Below are 20,616 nucleotides of genomic sequence, written 5' to 3'. Positions count from 1 at the left end.
CATATCTCTCACCATCCATCCAATTATATCCATTCGCATTTTCCCTTTTTTTCTTTACTTATTTTGTTTTCTGTTTTTCTTTTTTTTTTACACTTTTAGCTCCTAATTCCAATATTTTAAATACCAGTATTTTGGTCGTACCGGTCGGGTACCCAGATCACCGGTATACAGGCCGGTACGTACCAGCACGTTAATTTAATATTTGTATTTTTAGTTTTATAGAAATCTTACAAAACTTGTTACAATTTAACGAAAATAGTCAAAATATAAGTACAATCCACTCAAAAATAAGACCAAATAGGTATTTCATAACAAAGTATAAGTTTTAAAGTTTACAAATAACAAAACATGACATTAAAGTATCGAAAAATAATTTTAAAAAAATGCAAAAAAAAAATAAATCAAAATACCGGTATTACTATTCCGGTAATACCAGAAAATACCGGCCGATATTGAATAATGAAAATATCAGACAAAATATCATGAGAGTTGTACCGGGGAACCACCCGATATCCAGTATTCTGGGTAATACCGGTTGGTACGTACCGATATATATTTAAAAATATATATATAAAACTTCAAACTTACACATAACATAATTTTTCAACTGAAACCTAATTGTCTGAAAACACTGGCATAATTGATAAAAGATTTAAGAAAAAAAATTTTTTTGACTTAGGTTAACCCATTACTCTTTTTACACCAAACAGCTTCAATTTATTCTCACACTCAACTTAATTGTATAACGTGTCGAATATAGTATTAATTCTTAAGCTAGCTGATAATTAATGAGTAAGTTCCAATGGTTGTTAGCACATATACGAATAACATCTTCTTCGATATGTTCTTTATTATTAGTATCAAAGTACATTATAATTTTGGTCCCTCTCAGGGTAACAAATGAAATTACATATGAAACCTGTAAATACTATGCTTTTGGTCCAAGAATATTTTCTCCATTTACTCTTTTGGTACAAAAATGTTTGCTCCGTTTACTCTTTTGATTCAAATCACTAACAAACGTTATATGTGAGGTCACGTGACCTGCACATGATGCAGGGACGGATTTAGCATTATATAGATATATATATATGGTAAAGTTATTTTGAGAACCTTTTTTTTGCGGGAACTTTTGAAAACTTTTCAAATTAACCGATGATTATTTTTTACATGAAAATTGTTTTTTGATTGTTTTTCGAATAACTTATGTGTAATTTTGAAGTTTATAATTGTGTGGAGCATGGATTATCATCCGTTATACAATTATGTGGAGATTTGGATTCTTGATCACATGTATGCAAGTCGATCACATGTAATCATAGCAATATTCGTGCACATGTGATCAAAAATCTAAATCTCTACATAATTGTATAACGGATGATAATCCATGCCTCCATACAATTAAAAACTTCAAAATCACGCATAAGTTATTCTATAAACAATCAAAAAACAATTTTCATGTAAAGAATAATCATCGGTTGGGCTTGATTTGAAAAGTTCTTAAAAGTTCTCGCAAAAAAAAAAGTTATCAAAATAATTTTTCAATATATATATATATATATATTAGGGTTAATTGCATAAAACTTCCCCGTGGTTTATACAAAATTGTGGTTTACATCTCTCTCAAGTTTTTTTTAAAGTTTTTCATCCCCGTGGTTTTCAAAAATAGTGGTTTACATCCTTTTCACTAACGACGTCACTCTCTCCCCGTTAAATCTCATCACGTGCTATGCATGGGTGGGCTATTTTGTCTTTTCGCTTTTCATCTGCTTATATGATTATAATAAGCACATGGACGTTTTATGCAATTGAATATGAAAGAACAATTGTGATGAATTCAAACCGATTTATGTTTATGGTAAGTTAAGGTTTTTTCTCTTTCTTTTATTTTCTTAAAGTTATTAAGGAGAATGAAAGTTGTTGTTTTTCTGGTGTTTTGCTTATGTTTTTACTCTTTTTTCTATTTTAACGCTAATGCATTAACAAAATTTTTATTTTCAGGTTCAAGCCCTAATTTTTTTGGAATAAAAATTCATCATAGTGGGTTGTTCACCAAGTCTCTTGGCAAGTCATACATTAATGGAAACGTAAATTTCGTGGACATGATAGATCGTGATGCTTTTAGCGTACCTGAACTAAATTCTATGATGCAAGACTTAGGGTATGTAGAAAATCACTCAATGTGTTAAAGCACCTGATATCTCATGGACTTGGTTTGTTAACTGCCTTGGAGATGATCTTGACTTAAATGAAAGGTCAAACTTCAGCTTCATTAGTAACAGGCAAAAGGTACTTTCAAACTTTATCTTCAAACTTTTCTAATACTTTCCAAATTCCAATACACATTTCATTTCTAATGATGGTGTTTATGTAACAGGGAATAATACCTACTCTTGAAGATGTGTTTCCTGCAGCTGTTTAAAACACATTTATGACAACATGAAGAGTTCTTGGAGGGGATAACTATACAAAGACTTCATTCGGAAATTGGCTACAACATCATCTGTTGAACAGTTTTACAAGATTATGGAAGACTTTAAGAAAGTGGACACAGATACTTTAAAGTTAGAAATAACTTGAAAAATAAAGTTGAGATATAAAATTTTCAATATTTGAATATAAATCAAATTTAAAATTGACAATTGAATTTTGACAAATAATTTTAATACAAAGATCAATAACTTTGCAACTTTTTTCTTTAAATTTCCTTTAACTTGAAGAAGTCCATAACCTGAAATATTGGGGACGACGACTAGCTACTACTATTATGCTCTTTTATTTTATTTTTATATATCTTTATAGACCCAATAATTGTGTTTTTGACTAACAAGTTATAGTCATGGTTGTAAAACTCGATTTTCCATAATAAGATCAGGGATCGCTGGTATGACGAGTAAGCCGGATCGGACCAAGACTCGGTCAACGGCGATCAATGGTGGTCAACGGCTCAAAAACCCCAAAACTGGCCAGATCTTGCCACAAAATCGAAGAATAAAAAGAAGAGAAAAGAAATAGATAAAAGGGAATGAATGAGATATAAACTGGCTTGTTTTTACGATGATGGTATTGGAAGTTGTAGAAGATGAAAAGTTATAAAGTGTATATGTATTAGATATAGATGACATCGAGGAGATGACAGCTTGCTATATGTTTTCTGTTTTTAACTTTTAATTTTTGGTCCAATAATGTTTTCTCCATTTACTCTTCTGGTACAAAAATGCTTGCTCTGTTTACTCTATTGATTCAAAACACTAACAAACGTTATATGTGAGGTCACGAGACCTGCACATAATGGATATTCTGATCTTTTTCTTTTATATGTACTTTATTTTGGTCTTTTTTCTAAAGTCTGGTCTTTTTGTTAAAATGTGTTTCTTTTTTAATTTAATGATGATAAAGACATATATAAACATAAACTTAAATATTTTTTTTTAAATTTATTATATCTAAACTACCTGCAAAAAGGACCTTTTAATCAAGATGAGTGTAACATATTAAAATTAGTGTGGATACAAATGGTACGTGGTCCTTGTGTAGCAACTTCGGTTGCGTCGCTTTAGCATGTTAATACTCCCTACTTTAAAACCAACTTTTAATTTTTTAATTTTTTTATAGATGAATTTTAATGTAAATTTTTTCAACTAACATACATAGTAGGAAACACCTTAAGACCATATATAAGGGGGAATAAAGAAAGAAGAAAACTGTCATGCTTTTAACTCATTTAATCTCACTGGTTTCGTTTTCGTTAACCAATTCCTTCATTTGATCTACTATTATCCTTATGACTTTGAATTTCAAAAAAGTTATGTTCACCCTTTAATCTGAAAATGACACCCAATAATAAGCTAAAGATAGTACAAAAGTAGTCTTGTCACTTTTAGAACAAGAGGAGCTTGCATATTTTATGTATCACCGAATTCCTGAATAATAATATGAGTGACATACACTAATAGACTAATAATAATATATTTTACATTCAATAAAAAAGTAAACTATCATCAATAAAGAAAAATAGAAATACAGTGGTACCCACCTATAATAAAAATTGACGTTCAAGGCCACCGATGACAATTAGATTCTGAAAAAATTTGGAGCTATAAAGACCCTGATAAAAATGTTCAAGGCCCGTTCTCTCTCGCACAATTAAATATGTGGAAAGATTATTTTTCTAGCGATTTCAAGATTTGGAGATATTATGGCAACGTAAAAGATACTGTTCTCCTACACAGTTCTTTAAAGAGACGAAAAAAAGATGTCGGTTAGATCTCTTTGCATTTGTGGTATGATGCAACGAGTGTTTGACTTCGTTCATGGGAGATCATTTTTTTGGCGTTGGGTTGGGATCTCCTTAGTGATTTTAGTAGCCGTAAGTATGTTGCGTGTTTGTCTTGTATCATTGGAGTTATTATGTTCCTTATTTTCGTCTTTCAGTTAAATCGATTTCAGTTGAATTGGTTTGCGTGTGTCTTGTACTTGCTAGATTCTTACTAGCACTTTTTAATAGAATTTTAAATGTCGTTCAAAATAAATAAATAAATAATTGACGTCTTTAGTAGGTACTCAGTCCTCTTTTCCCCCCACATCCAATACTCTCATATGCAAACAAACCATGTCATATGAGTTTGTATCAAATGTCCAAGTTGCTGATCGATGTCGTTGGACTGATCAGATATATCAACTAAATACCACTAATTAGCAAGGGTAAGTCGGGTATCGTTTCCACATGGAGTAATGGGAAAGTGTTAAACAATTTGAGAAAATAATTAAACTAGACATAAATGTAAAACCGATTGATTGATTGATTTGATTAAAACTAATATTAATTGTGAACTTAACAAAATAATTCAATTAAAATTAAAGTAGACCATTCTCATGCTCCCAATTATGCTTTCAAATATGTAACCTAACTTATATTCGTTGAAAATCACATAGACATGATTTGTTATAATGTTTGGATTAAATGAACTTAAAAACTAAATTAATCGGTTACGATGATTCACGATAACGAAAACCGGGGAATTGACACAACTAGATTTTCAATTCATTAAAAAAAAATTACAAGTTCATGTGAGATTCAAATCTAAACAACATTAGATGTAAAAGACTAATGAGGAATTAAATCTAATCCAACATGAATATGAGAAAGGTTGAATATTATTGTCTTACATAATTATTCACATGAGAATGATCAAAAGAAACCTAGCCTATCATCTTCCTCAATGATTCTTCTATTAAGGCTATGATCTCCATGGAATTGTGATATGGTGATGATTTTAGGGTCTTGAGAACCTCTGGAACTACTATTGTGTGTGAAAAGTATGAAGGATTAACTTCCAAATTCGTCCCTTGATGAGATACAAACTGGAAATTAAATAAAACCAAAAAATTCGGAAACACGTGCAGTAGGCCACCGTACACGACGGTGGCACTTAGCGTCCCAGACGATCAGCCAAAAACGTGCACTCTTCCTTTACGCCACATAGACGTCTCACATGATGCCTGAAAATGGCCCACCGTCCTGGACGGTGGGTCTTGGCGTTCCAGATGGTGGTCTGGATCTCCATATTCCCAGTTTTGCTTCCTTTGCTTTGTTCTTGATCCATTTAATTCTAAATCATCACCAAATCACTTAACAAACATAGAGCCGCCATAATCTTCTGTTAACATTCACAAAAACATGTCCATTTCACACATTAAGATCATGTAAATTACACGTTTCTCAATTGCCCTTTGATATATTGAAAAAGTGAATGTGGTATTGTCACATACCTAAGTTAGGTGAAAACTCTCTCATATGCTAAATTTTTAATCCATAAAAACCATGGGGGCCCCCATTATTTATTCATTATATATTTATGGATTAAAAATTTAGCATGTGAGAAGGATTTCACCCAACTTAGGTGCCTAACAGCACCACATTCACTTCCCCTTAATATATAATGGTTTTGATTTATCATATTGGGATGAAAGACTTAAATTATGTCTTACTTTAGAGTCTTAAAAAGTTAAGTAGGAGTAGGAGAAATGTTTTGTATATGGGTATAGATTCCTATATATATCTACGCTACTATCACCGAAAAGAAGTATTAGATAGAGCTTTATATGTGTGCGTTTTATAATCCTGTGACCGATTGATCGGAAAAATACAAAAAGTATATAGGGAAACGAACACTACTATATAAAGAAAAGCTAGCCGAACTCAATCAATTATATATATATATACTAGCACGGTACCCGCGCTATGCAGCGGTGGTCGTGACGACGACGGTGTGATGGTTGGACGACTGTTGGTGGTGGAGCGGCGGTGAGTTGTGTATATAATTGATGTAAAAGGTTAATGGACATATTTTAAATGATAAAGAACTGCAGTGTAATTTAATCATTAATGTTAAGAGGATAGTATATATGAAAGTATTTTAAGGGGTGTTTAGTGAAAATATTAAATTTTTTCAACATTACCAAAAATAAAAAGGGCTATTCTTTTTATAATATAGTATAGATATAGAGGTGAGTTATTTTAGGACCGCCTCTTATTTTTGAACCAATTAGGACATGTGTTTTTTGTAGCAAACACACCACCACCATCATCTAATACGGTATACAAGACTTTTTTGTAAAAACACTAAGACTTTCCGGCGATGCGGTGGCTGGAAAATCTTGGTGGTTGTCGGAGATGATCATGGTGGTGTGTAAATTACAAAAAACACATGTCCTAAAATTGATCCTAAAACAAGTAGTCCTAAAATAACTTGCACCTATATATATATATATATATATATATATATGACCCATATTTTGAGAACCCATTTTTTTTGTAAGAACCTTGAAAACTCTTAAATCATGTATTGGAGCACATGTTTTCTTTGTTCATTCACATGTGAAACGCTATAAAAATATATGTTGCAGAAGAAAGTTTTTTTCAAAATCTTAAATATACCCGTTTGTTAACATGTGAACAAAAACGTAGGCATATTCATTCACAAATTCACAAACGACTATTTTGAAAGTTTTTTTTAAAAGTTTCGTATATGACATATTTTTTTATATCATTTCACATGTGAATGAACAAAAAAAACATATGATCCAATAGATAATATGAGAGTTCTCATGGTTCTTACAAAAATATGGGTTCTTAAAATAAGAAAAGTATGAAGTTGATATGTACCCAACTTGGGTGAAAAATTACTCACATACTAAGTTTTTAATATTTTGAATAAATGTTTGGGCTCCCGTGTTTTTTATGGTTTAAAAAAAGGTATGTGAGGGGTTTTTCACCCAACTTAGATGTCTAACAGCCTCATATTCTCATCCTCATATATATATATATATATATACATATATATATATATATATATATATATATATATATCATGGAATTAATGTTGTTGTTGAATGTTGGCCGGCATTTTTCTTCAATTCGATCTATCCTGATTAATTAGAAGTTGCTGGATGGATCGATCTCTTCTCAACTATAATATTTTAGGTTGGTCATATCAAATTGTAAATTAATGGACACAAACCAACCCAAAGTTTATATACCTGGCTGGCCTGGCAGACCGGCCACCATTATAATTAATTTCGATCGGCCACTTGCACGAATACTCATAATCTCGATCCTCTTCGATCAATCCGCGCCTCCATCCAGTACGCACTTTGATTTAGAGGTATCATCTTTGATCGAGTTTCGATTCAGGTATTTACATACATACATATATACTATATATATCCTTTACATTAATTCAATTCGTTGATTGACCAAGATCATTAATTATTAGATATTAAGTCTACGGCGTACGTGTGTCGTCCATCGAAATTGGTCCCGGCCTGACAAATGAGCAAGCTGATTTTGAGCTATATATATCTATAATGCCATAGTAATATAGAAGCAAGCACGTCATTAATTTACGCCATAAAATCGATCCTATAATTTGTACGTGGTCTCTTTGTCTCAAATCAATTAAACGACATAAATATATATATAACATATATTAATATTAATATTAATATTTCATATTATATAAATTTCCAAGGTGGCATTGATGATATGATATTCAGTCGTCGGATATTTAATTAATTGATAAATATATATACCATGCATAAATAGCAGCTAGCTAGCGTGTACGTACGTGTCTGAAATTAAAAAGCCCGGCCACACCAAGCTATCAAAATCCAATTTTAATCATCTAGTTTTCTTGATTGCTCGTGTTGTTTTGTTTATCCACTATTAGACTATCCGCATCAGTTCAGGATATCTTTCTAACAAACATCCTAATCAACATGCTATGTCAGCTTTTCATCCATCCATCCCACAAATACTTTTTACCCACAACAATAATATATTCATCATTTTTACAAATAACCATATAAATTCAAAAGTAACTTTTGTCTTTTACTCTCATCCTTCTCTACAAACAACCATAGATGGACATCCTCTATGTCACCACCCACATTAATAGTTTTCCTACAAACACCCTCCATGTCACCACAAATTTCTTATGGACATCCTTGTTGTGGATGGTCTTACTTTTGTTAGTAGACTCTCATTTGCTGTTAGTTTCCCCGCTATTGTTTGAGATCGCATCAAAAACATTGCCAAGTGAAAACCGGTAGCTTGACTTTCGTTGATGGGGTTTTTTCCTGTGTCTCGAGCTACTGTAATCGCATGTTTTTTTCAACCTTTTTGCAGTCTTAAGACTTTTTGTTCTTCGCGTTTTTAAAAAAATGTTTTAAAAAATTATTAATTTGTTCACACTTATAAATGTGTGGAAAAAATTCACATTTAAAAGTGTGAAAAAAAGTTAAAAAATCAAAATATTTACATAATTATATATGTAGAAACAAAAGTTCATATTTTCAAGTGTGTAAAAATATATACTTGTTCACGCTTAAAAGTGTGGAAGCAATTTGTGGCAGCAAATTTCCACACACAAGAAGAAGTGAGAGAAATTGGAGGTGACAAATTAGCTGGAAATGTTTGACATTTTTTCACACTTCTAAGTGTGAACATTTTATTTATACATTTATACTTGTAAAAAAAATGTGATTTTTTAAATTTTTTCACACTTCTAAGTGTGAATTTATTTTACACAATTTTAAATGTGAACAAATTAACATAATTTTTTTAACACTTTTTAAAAATGCGAGAAAATAAAATAGGATTTTAAAGTTTTAATCATCTTCTTATCTACTACTAAAACATGATTAAAGGTTTTTCTCGATTAACACTTTAACATTTTGGGTCATGGTTTAAATCCTCCCAAAAACAATTGGAGAGTAGACTTTATAATATTATACACATCCAAAAAATGAAAGAGCAAAACCTTTAGAACATTTCATACTCGGGTGGACACACCAATTTCAGGGGCTGGTTGTTTTTTAGTCCTGCCTTTCAAAGAAAAAAAAACATGCTTGACAAAATCCAGACTAAACATGTTACATGTAACTTAGCTAATAATGTCCTATTTTCTTTAGTTCTAGACTTAAATACTTATTTATCCATTTTCATTTCAACTCCACTTTATCGCAGCTTAAAAAACTTCTTGACCTTTCTGACGCCCAAAAATCTCATTTCTTTCCGTTGGTCAGACCAAGCGAGGCATGGGATGGCCTTCCTATTAAAACTACCGACGGAAGATGCTCTGATCAAAGTGATGATAGGAAGTGGACAAGAAAGAATGAGCAGGAAGTGCAGTACAACAACTCCAGCCAAAGAGTGAGAAGAAGCTAGTGAATTTTCACACAAACTTTCAGATATTCATAGTTAATTTACTAATAATGACAATAATAGTGATAACAATAGACTAATATGAGGTATTAATAAGGCATGTGCAAAGTGGTAACGAAGTAGGGGACATGGCACCCGCACATATTAGCAGGGCCATGCAATTTCACATGATGGTGTGCCCATACATTATATTCTTATATATATATATATATAGGTTTTAGGTAAAATAAAACAAGTATTATTGTAAAACAAATAAAACAATAGGTTTTTCTATAGTGATAATCAATGTGCATTATAAAAATCATCGTACATCAATTGTTTCGTGAATCTTCGTGCATCAATTTAACCATGATCTAAGGGTCAAGATCTTGTCTTATTTGTTTTACTTTAATACTTGTTTTACAATACCCAACCCCTATATATATATATACTAGGTATTTTATCCCGCGCGATGCGCGGCGTGCTAAAAAGATTATTTTATACATTAGTAAATAGCTATTCTATAGGTTTATTATGTAAAAATTGATTATGTTATAGTTCATGGTTAATTCATGTATCACTCTGGTCACCCTTTGTTTTTTCGGACATATCGATAGCACAGTCACTTAACCTACTATAGTGATTACACATCCCTTCTAAGAACATTTAACCTAAGATATTTTGATATCATCAACAACACCATTTGTGTAGCCATAAATCGTGTAAAAATGTATTTACCTTATAGATTAACACTACAACAAATCAAACGTAAATCGCGTAATGATGTAGCATGTTATATATTCATCAAACGTAATAATATGTACAAAGTAAAACACCAAACATGACAAAAATTTAGTCATATAAAATACACATAAATTTAGTCATATGAAATACACATAAATACAATACGAATAAGTAAAAAAAACCCAATAAGATAAATAAGAGAAAATCATTATAGTTTTTGCTTTTTATTATATAATAGATTTTGTTTTATAATTAGAATAACAACCAACTTTAGTTAAAGTTTCGGCAAAAAGAAAAAAAAAAGAAACAACAAAATTGATTGGTCATATATAATCTAATAATATATTCAAATAATTTCTAAAATTTGATATATAGTCTTTAAAGTTGTATATATTTTAATAAATAATATTATTTTTGTCAAATATGTGTGCCAATTTAGTAGATGCATGGACGTTATTTAATTTTTTTAATATGAGTTTTGATATTATATTTTTATCTTGTGTATATAATTATGATTAATATATTATATTATATTTAACAAAATAAAATAGATTATTTTGAGAATAAATAAAGGTTATAAAATAAATATATTGTAAAAAATGTATGGAGATGCCACGTAGGATAAAATCCTATGTGGCAATATTTAAAATTGGCTTTAGATTGAAAGAAGACTTTAGAAAGCTAGGATTCTTATTGTTAATAAAATTTCTAATAAGCAACATTTAAATAAACATTATATAAAATTAATTGAAAGTATTTAAAAATCTAATATTCAAAATTTTCTTAATATTAGATCCACTACATTAATGAGTGGAAAAACAAATTAGAATACATACATACATTTAGCAATAACAATTTTGTGAAATAAACTTGATATACTGACTTAGACACTTCGTACAAAACACATATTGATATAGACGTATTTATAGGTTAGCAATTAACAAACTTATATATTGAAAAAAGGTGTTACCAATTATTTATTTGGAAACAAATAAAAAGTTGACTATTTTATTTAATATATTGTTATTTTATTTTATTGATATTGTAACGAAAAAGGAATGTAGTATATATTAAATGGAAAAATTCATGGAGATGAAATATATTGTAAAATATGTATGGAGATGCCACGTAGGATAAAATCCTATGTGGCAATATTTAAAATTAGCTTTAGATTGAAAGAAGGCTTTAGAAGGCTAGGATTCTTATTGTTTTAATATATATATATATATATATATATATATATATATATATATATATATATATATATATATATATATATATATATATATGGTGAGAACCATAAGAACCATTGAAAAAATCATCTCTTGCCTTTAGAATTAAGGGCTACGCCCGTACCGTAACAACCGTCACCATCTATTGGATCGACACCATCAAATTCATACCATTTCCATATGCGTCCGGTGACAACCCTTTTAGAACGGATGTAGAGCAACGCCCATACCGTATCCATACGTTTTCTTAAAACGTAACCCATATGATTTTTTACAAAAAAAAAATTTATTTTTTATTTTTTTATTTTGGAATGGATTTTTGTTAAAAGAAAATAATAAAAAAAAAAGTTTCAAAAAATGAAAAATAAAAATTAACAAAATAAAAAACCACACAAAAAAGAAGAAAGAAGGGGGAAACTAGTGGTTCTCACGGTTCTCTCCATATATATATATATATATATAGAGAGAGAGAGAGAGAAAGATAGCATGTTACCCGCGCGTTGCAGCGGATACCATTGACAGAGCATATCAAGTCGTGACTATCGTGATTGAAGAAGGAGGCGTGACTGTATTTTTTTTCTTCCCCGAGTATATCATATCTTGATCTGTATTTATTAGAAGAAGGAGATATTTATTGGGAGATGAAGGATGGGTATGAGAGAAGAAGTGGGGTAAAAAAAGTAAAATTGCATGTCCCAAATATGTAAACTTTTCAACACTTCATATAATTTTTAATAAGGAGTACAGATATATATATGGAGGATGAAAATATAAGGCTATTAGGTACCTAAGCTTAGATGTCAGACACTCACATATTAATATTTTAAACCATAAAAATCATGGGGCCTAGATATTTATTCATTAAACAATAAATGATAAAATATTAGTATGTGAGGAGTTCCACACCTAAGGTTAGGTGTCGGACAACCTTATATTCCCTTTTCTATATATATATATATATATATATATATATATATATATGGTAACACTCCGGTGAGAATAATCTTAAAATAAGAACGGTGAGAACACTTAAAAACATCATTTTGATGCCTTACAAGTCCATAAAACTAACATAGTGCTTAACTAATTATCATTATTTAAGTGTTTAACAACACATTGATCCGTCAAAATCAAAAAAATCACGTTTTTTGTTTTGTGCATCCATCTTGGATGCATATTTATCAAAATGATGCATCCAACAAAAAACGTGATTTTTTCGATTTTGACGGATCAATGTGTTGTTAAACACTTAAATAATGATAATTAGCTAAACACTATATCAGTTTTATGGACTTTTAATGCATCAAAATGTAGTTTTTAAGTGTTTTTATTTGTTCTCATTTTAAGTTGGTTCTCATTTGATTGCCACCGTATATATATACACACACACGAGCATGGTGTCCGCGCGTTGCAGCAGTGAGATGATGGGGGTGATAGGTCATAGGAGGTGATAAAAATACCATACAATTTTTATAATTTATCGGTATATGGTTTTTAAGATAAAAGATTTTGAATGAATTAGAGAAATAAAATGATTTATGGATGAAAGAAAAAAATAAGTGGTTGAGATTTTGAGGAGAGAAAAGAAAATGAGTGGTTTAAATTTAAGAGTATATTAGGTATATTAGATAGAGATGTTTAAATTAATAAATAAAGAAAAAGAATAATTTAGGTAGTTCAAATATCTTTTCTTTAAAAAAAAAGGCAAAATTCTTTATGATATATAGATATATTGCATTATCCGATGTTTAGTATACTAATTAAGAACACTATAATAATTTGTGCAATATTTATATTAAAAACTAAGAGTAAGAAAGATATCACTATGCGCGCAAAAAACCATGATGTATATATAGCATTATAGTGGTTGCAATATAATTCACTCCCCTAAATCCGATAGAGGAAGCACGGTTGCACACATGGTTGACAACCTTGTGCATATCAGCTTCTTTTTTTTCCCCCCAAATTTTAATCTGTTTATGTTGAGTGATCAAAGTCTAAGTTAATCTTTGGCATCATCTTAACTTAACGAAGGAGCTTTGGAATTGTGAGTTTACGAAAGTCGTTGTTAGATGCTTACCTAAAAGCTTTTAAAATCTCGAGACAATATCTTTATAATTAGACACACCAATGACCAATCTTATCCATTGATGGTTTGACCCAAGATATTGACTCTTCGACTCATAATTCAATTCTCTAGCCAATTATTATTATTATTTTTTTAACACTATTCTCTAGCCAATTTGATATACAGTATTTAAAGATCTTGTTCCCATTGCAAAAGCCTTGCTACCTTGGCCAAATCTTTTATAAAGTTGGTCTAACAGTTGAGTAGAAATCAAAGTTTAATCAAATTCAAATGTAAATTTTTTTTTTTTTTATAATTTTTGAAAGGTGTGGATCATTTGCTCACAACATGGGGATCCAGCTTACGTTATCTTAACCGGGTCTACGATAGAGAACCCCTCACCTTCAATACCTAGTAGGAGGAGAAACTTCCAATTAAACCGTCTGAAGACACGACATTTAATTAGGATAAAACTCTGGCCCCCTCTGCAGAACTTAAACATGCTTCACTGTAGGGCTTTATTGTGAAATTCCTTCAAATATTCTTATGATGTCTCGAAATTGAGATCGCTAGCATGTAAAGCTGTTGCTTAACAACTAAGCTGTAATAAGAAATAGGGATTAGTTTCCAGGAATGTAACTATCTTTGACCGAATGTCTAAGTAAGAAAAAACTAAAGTTGTATGTATTGTATGTAAGCAACTCGAAAAAATGTTTATTGTATGTAAGAAAACATACGTGGCAACCATATACAGGTGCCACTTGTCAGATTTTAATTGGTTGAAGCAAAATTCTTACATACAATAAACATTATTTCGAGTTATTTACATAAAATACACACAACTTTAATTATTTCCTATTATAAACATTCATTCAAAGTTTTTTACTGGAAACTAATCCCAAAGAAATAGAAATGTAAATACTTATTACGGGGATATTGCTGAAGAAGAAGAATCTTTCTAATTAAAGCCCCATTTTATTTTCTAGAAGTCATCATTTTTGGATAAACATTTTTCTACGCTGTCAATTTTAACTTTTCAGTATAAATGATTAAATTCATTTCCTTAAGAGAACATATCATTGGAAAAATTATATATATATATAGTTATCGAAATAGTGATTATGATCGACTGATAAAGGCTATTGGCTGATGCGTTTTCCAAGCTCAAAATATGGTAAATTTCGAGGATGTTATTGATATATTGTCTTTCTACTTCTTGCTTCTTGTGCATAAGCAATAAATACGTACAATTTCTCGTAAACTTTTTTTTTTTTAAGACTAAAAAGCTTTTAGCTAATTAGCCCAGTAATTAAGTATCCAAAAAATTTTGATGTGCAAAACATGTGAGTGAACTCCATATCTTAGCCCGTTAAATAGGCAATACATGTAGCAACCATTACCAGCTATTTCAAAAAGGGATAAGTACCTGGTAATGTAATAAACTATGCACGAATGTTTATGTTATGTAATCAATTATCTAGATGGCTAGATGTTTATTGTATGTAATGAACTCTCAAATCTCGGTTATTGAATGTACCCGGGTATATGTAGCAACTATCTAAGCTGCCACTTGTACGCTTTTGATTGGTTGAATACATCCAATAACCTAGATTTGAAAGTTCATTACATACAATAAACATATATGTAGTTCATTACACAACATAAACATTTATGCATAGTTCATTACATTCCTAGGTATTTATCCCTTTCAAAAATTAGAAAACCAAATAAACTAGATTACCAAAGACATTAAAAGATACCAAATCTATTTTTTCTAGTTCGACCCTTCGAAGTAATGTCCAATTAATGGTATACAAAAAGCCCTTTGTATTTCCTGATTTTCATTCTCGTCTACGGCGTGTAATCATCCTCATCTTCATCAATCATCACTATAATCACATTGCTTGAACTGGCCGGGAGTATAAACTTAATTGAATCACGGCGTGTAATCATCATCGGGCTAGTTGACTATAATTTTAGGGGCACATTTTCTCTTTTTGCCTCGAGCCTCATCCCTTTTATGATCCTGTCTAAACGCACAACATTTAATAGGGATAAAACCATATATGCAGAGACGGATCCAATGAAGTAGTAGGGGGGGTCCTAGGCCAAACTCTCAACTTTTCCCAATAGCCCACCATATGTTGTATCTCTTAGCCTACTCTAGTTGTCCAGCTTAGAAATAGTTCATCAGTAAACATAAAATATGTTTTTAGTTGGATGATTTCATACACTATTGATATAATTGTACCCTTATAATGAATTAAACTTTTATGCTTCATATGTAACAGTTGATTTTGTTTTGATATCAATTTTTGCTTTTATGTAATCAAGTGAAATATTATTTGTGTTTTATGCTAGTGAGTTAATCAAATAATATGTGTTTACTTGGTGTAATTAAAATAGATGGATACGTAGAATATATCAAGAATTAGTGTAAGGCAATGAAATGTGTGTTTTATCGAGTAATATAATATCGTCACTTAGTGATAGTTTTGTGTATTTCTAATGCTTGTTTTAATCCAAAATCATTATCTAAACCTTTTATACTACCAATTTAGTAGAAAGGTGCCCCCAGTTGATAAATTTTCTGAATCCGCCACTGCCTATATGGGTCTTGCATCACTAAGATACCTTACACCATTGAGCTATTTGCTCGTTGGTTCTTATACTTGTAATTAATAAGAGTAGTTTAGAAAGAAATCCGGACCGGCCATACAATTATTACATTCTTAAACCAACCAAGAAAGCAAGCAGTCATCTTAAGTTATTCAACAAATACTAATAGTCTAATATACTATATATACAACACAATTTCGACATTCATCATCTTCCATGGATCTACCTACCAGCAGCAGCACTACCTAGGAAGATTTATTTTACTACTAGTAGTAGTACATTAATTAATAAATAAGAGGGGTTAATTTTGGTGGTATATGCATAATGGAGCCTCAATCTCAGATAATATTTCCCTCCATCTGTCGTCAGATTGTAAATAAGCTCGATCTGGCTAGCTAGTAGGAGTACCATTCTCTATCTGCTGCATTATTCTACCTTCATTTCTCTTGATAATTTCTACATACACTGATCGATCATAGTAATTAAAGTATATATGATCACTTATTTCTCAAAATGTCAGGTTCGTCTCTGTCTTGGCAAATCTTCCTCTGATCCTCGGTTGACTGTCCGCCAAAGCCTTCCTGCAAGCATACTGCAGCAAGATGCCATCTACCATTTATTAGATACTCTGAATTGGATCGACTGTCCCAGCTATTTTTTATTTGTTTTATAAGAATAGACATCAAAATTATCTCATAAAATTAACATTGTCACCATCTGCACATTCATTTCAAAACAAACACTTTTTACCTTGATTTTTCTGCCAAAATTCCTCTTTGTTTTCTTGTTCCTGTATCTTGAGAGCTTTTGCATACGGTCTTCAGTGCTGCGCTCACTGAGTAGTGGCGATGGCTGCCCAGGATGATGATGATGAATGAGGCTCGTGTTAGCATCAGCAAGAGTCTGCCATATAAGAATGCACTCGATATCAATTACTCTGAACGCTTCTAATTAAGAGGTTCACATCTAAATGCATTAAATTAACGCATGCACACATCAAAATCCCTTCCAATTTTAACAGTCTTATGATTGTTTGTATATCTCTCTCTGCCTTTTGACACACACACACACACAAAAAAGTCTTATGACTGTCCATGGCTGTATATGAACTTGAGCTTGATTCTCTTCACAATGTGATATAATGGACCCCAGGTTTGAAGTGTAAGATGTTAGTATATGATTATCAGTACGTATATGCAAACACGTACAGTGCAGAAGGAAGGTAAATGGAAATTAACCTTGATGTCTCCTTCACTGAAGGCCCTTCGCATGCCACCAAAATCTATTTCACTGAAGTTCAGATAACTTGGTTTAACTTGAGTCCCCTGAATCCAATCCATGGAGGTTAGACAATCAGAGCTTATGCTTTTTGGAATTTGATATGATGGAGGAAGAACATGTTCCTTCACGACAGAGTTTTCATCGGTTAAATTGGGATTTAGGACTTGGGGATATGGCGAGGATTCAGTTCCAGTTGCTACTTCTTTTGCCAAAATATTTTTGCAGTCGTAGAAAACATCATTCAGAAACTCCTCGTTTTGAAGGGATTCAATGTCTGTAACTTTGAGTTGGTTGGGCGAAATGGCATCTTCTCCACAGTTAGAGATCATTGACATGGTACATGTCATGGCCGGGCTAATCAATGGCTGTTCAATAATCGGTTCTGGTGCTTTGAAGAGATCCCCTTCGCCCCCAAGATCATAATCTGATATATAAGTAGTAGTGGTAGTCGGGGTCTGAATTAGGCTATCCTGAACATACGAAGGAAGATCCATCAATAGCTGTATCATGTAACAACAATCAAGTAATTAAGAAAGAAATTGAGTAACAAGAACATAAAGTAAAATATGTAAAACACGGAAAATTGCATAAAAATCTTTGAAAGACCCTCCACCATCATCAAAGCTTAATCCATTGTGACAATTTAATTACTTTTTAGATCATTTTTGTAGACAATTGTGTTTCGATAATTTCCTAATCAAGCAGAGAGCGTGACATTATGATAGATTTGGAACGTCACTTAAGAAGAATACGGGGTTGGCTTGTAATACAATACAATAGTTAATGTTGGCCGGCCTTTGGACACTAGAGAAAGATTAAAAGCAACTTTAGAATGTCAAAATAACCTTTTGTTGAGTACTGTATTAGAATTTGCATAAAACAAGACCATTAATTGGAGCAAATTACAAAAATGTAGTGGTACCTTTGCTTTAGCCTTTTATATACACACCTTTAATTTCTTTGTTTGTCTTGAACGCTTGTGAGTGGGGTGTAAAAGGTGAATCTTATAATGTTTTTTTTATGATACAAGTTGACATCAGATATTAGCAAAAGTGGAGTTTGGGAATGGGCCTGCCTGTCTCTTTCCATTCAGCAACTATGGAAAACCAAAATTAACCATTCCCATTACACCTTTACTTTTAAAAACTGGTTCAGTTAATATATCCACAAGTAACAACTCTGTTTGATTGGCAAGCAAATTCAAGAGGGGTTTCTTGATAACTACATATAGATGTTCATAAAGCATATAAATTATTTATTGATTTCAAAAGGAGGCCTAGAAGTCAAAGCTACTCGTCAAGAAGCTAGACAAGAAACCATATATACAAACAAGTTCAATATGGAGTAATATGACATTTATTATAAACGAAACATGCATTTTAATCAGGAATTAAAAAAAACCCTAATCCTTATACTATATGAACTTATATTCAGCTATCAGTTAAGAAAGAAGTAAATAAAAAAAGGGGAAAGGTTAGTAAAACATGCATTGGGATTATGTAAAATCCAGGGGTTATATACGTTTATCAAATTCAAAGGTTTAATTTGTAATTTTTTTTAACGTGTCAGTACTTCAACAACTTAAGTAAGGTCTATCATTTTCCCATATATATAAATATAGATTTAACAGAAAAATAGATCTAAAAAAAATGGAATTACCGATAAGCAAGTAGATATGGACTTGTGGGAGTGACAGAAATCATCAAATAGTTGAGCATCAGATGATGACAAGTTCTGAAAATATGGGAACATTAGCCCTGTTGTCGCATCCGCATACATTTCTTGTTTTCTTTACTCCTTTTTTTTTAATTTTTTTTCTCTTTGTCTTCTGTAAAGAAAGTTTAGAAGTTGAAGAAAGAGAGAAGGGTCGATGAACAAGTTGCAGCAGAGCTAATATTAATAATAATATAAAACTAATGAGAACAAGGACTTCAATAAATATACACAACACAGAATTGAAAACAGCAAAACCCCTTGTGGGTAGAAAGAGAAGAAAAAGATTGACAAACTAAAAAACAGAGAAGAAGGTCAAGGGGGGTCCTCTCTCTCTCTCTCTCTCTCTCTCTATCTCTATATATATAAATAAAATTGAATGATTCTGTATTGTATGGGTTCTTCTGGCTACCTGCTTCATTCATTTATATGGGACTTATGACTACAAGCCGACATCACTTGTGGGTCCTATCTATATTTGTCCACACTCTAAGTCCATATCATATACAATTGTACATGAATATCTAAATTCCTGAAGGAATGTCGTTCATCATAGATGAGAAAGCATGCATATACAATTCTACATGAATATCTAAATTTCTCAAGGAATGTCGTTCATCTTATATTCGTCAAATCGTTAAACTGTCCAAACCGGATCTGATGGGATATTTAAATTGATTTGATCGGGTTCGGTTGTTAAAATCTGGTATAACAGTTTAAATTTTGAAAAATCGGGTTCATTGTTTCAGTTACGGTTTAAGCAAATAAAAACTCGTCATAAACTGGACCGGACTAAAGAATATATATGTATATATTGTTTTTTATAATAATTAGTCATTTAAATATTATTTATATATATATATATATATATATAGGTTTTAGGTAAAATAAAACAAGTATTAAAGTAAAACAAATAAAACAATAAGTTTATATTCACTGAAAATCACCGTGCATCATTAAAATCGTTTTGTATCAATTGTTTCGTGAATCTTCGTGCATCAATCTAATCATGATCTAAAGGTCAAGATCTTGTCTTATTTATTTTACTTTAATACTTATTTTACAATACCCAACCCCTATATATATATACGTACATATGATTATGTGTTGGTACTACATTGTATTCAATATATTTCATGTAAATTTTTTATTTTGATTTGTATATATGTTTTTGGTGAAGTTAAACTTTCTCTTGTAAATTAAATTTCGTGAAATCTAGATGGAAAATATTATATGAGTAATGTCCTTTGATT

General features: G+C 31.1%; 1 protein-coding gene across 2 annotated transcripts; it reads right to left on the bottom strand.

Annotated features, from left to right (window-relative positions):
• Positions 1 to 16,441: 16,441 nt before the first annotated feature.
• LOC122603886 lies at positions 16,442 to 19,722 on the bottom strand. Of its 2 annotated transcripts, none has more exons than XM_043776730.1 (4): positions 19,310 to 19,722; positions 17,608 to 18,150; positions 17,120 to 17,272; positions 16,442 to 16,961 (listed from the first exon to the last, which is right to left on the bottom strand). In XM_043776730.1, the coding sequence occupies exons 1-4, from the start codon at positions 19,427 to 19,429 to the stop codon at positions 16,878 to 16,880; spliced, it is 900 nt and encodes a 299-aa protein (XP_043632665.1). In that variant the 5' UTR covers positions 19,430 to 19,722; the 3' UTR covers positions 16,442 to 16,877. The 2 variants fall into 2 exon arrangements, with proteins under 2 accessions (XP_043632665.1, XP_043632666.1); XM_043776731.1 differs by having other exon boundaries at positions 17,608 to 18,120.
• Between the last annotated feature and the right edge of the window lie 894 nt (positions 19,723 to 20,616).

This window comes from Erigeron canadensis, chromosome 6, assembly GCF_010389155.1.
Source record: "Erigeron canadensis isolate Cc75 chromosome 6, C_canadensis_v1, whole genome shotgun sequence".
Lineage (NCBI taxonomy): Eukaryota > Viridiplantae > Streptophyta > Magnoliopsida > Asterales > Asteraceae > Erigeron > Erigeron canadensis.
Note: the sequence above shows the minus strand (reverse complement) of the source record. Positions and strands in the feature narration are given on the sequence as shown.

What these genes read in the sequence shown, in the direction of transcription:
- LOC122603886 (XM_043776730.1), bottom strand. Translation starts at nt 19,429, where the DNA reads ATGTATGCGGATGCGACAACAGGGCTAATGTTCCCATATTTTCAGAAC. An exon ending in CCATATCTACTTGCTTATCG is followed by an intron (nt 18,151 to 19,309) that starts GTAATTCCATTT and finishes TACATGATACAG; the next exon opens with CTATTGATGGATCTTCCTTC. An exon ending in TCAGTGAAGGAGACATCAAG is followed by an intron (nt 17,273 to 17,607) that starts GTTAATTTCCAT and finishes CTTATATGGCAG; the next exon opens with ACTCTTGCTGATGCTAACAC.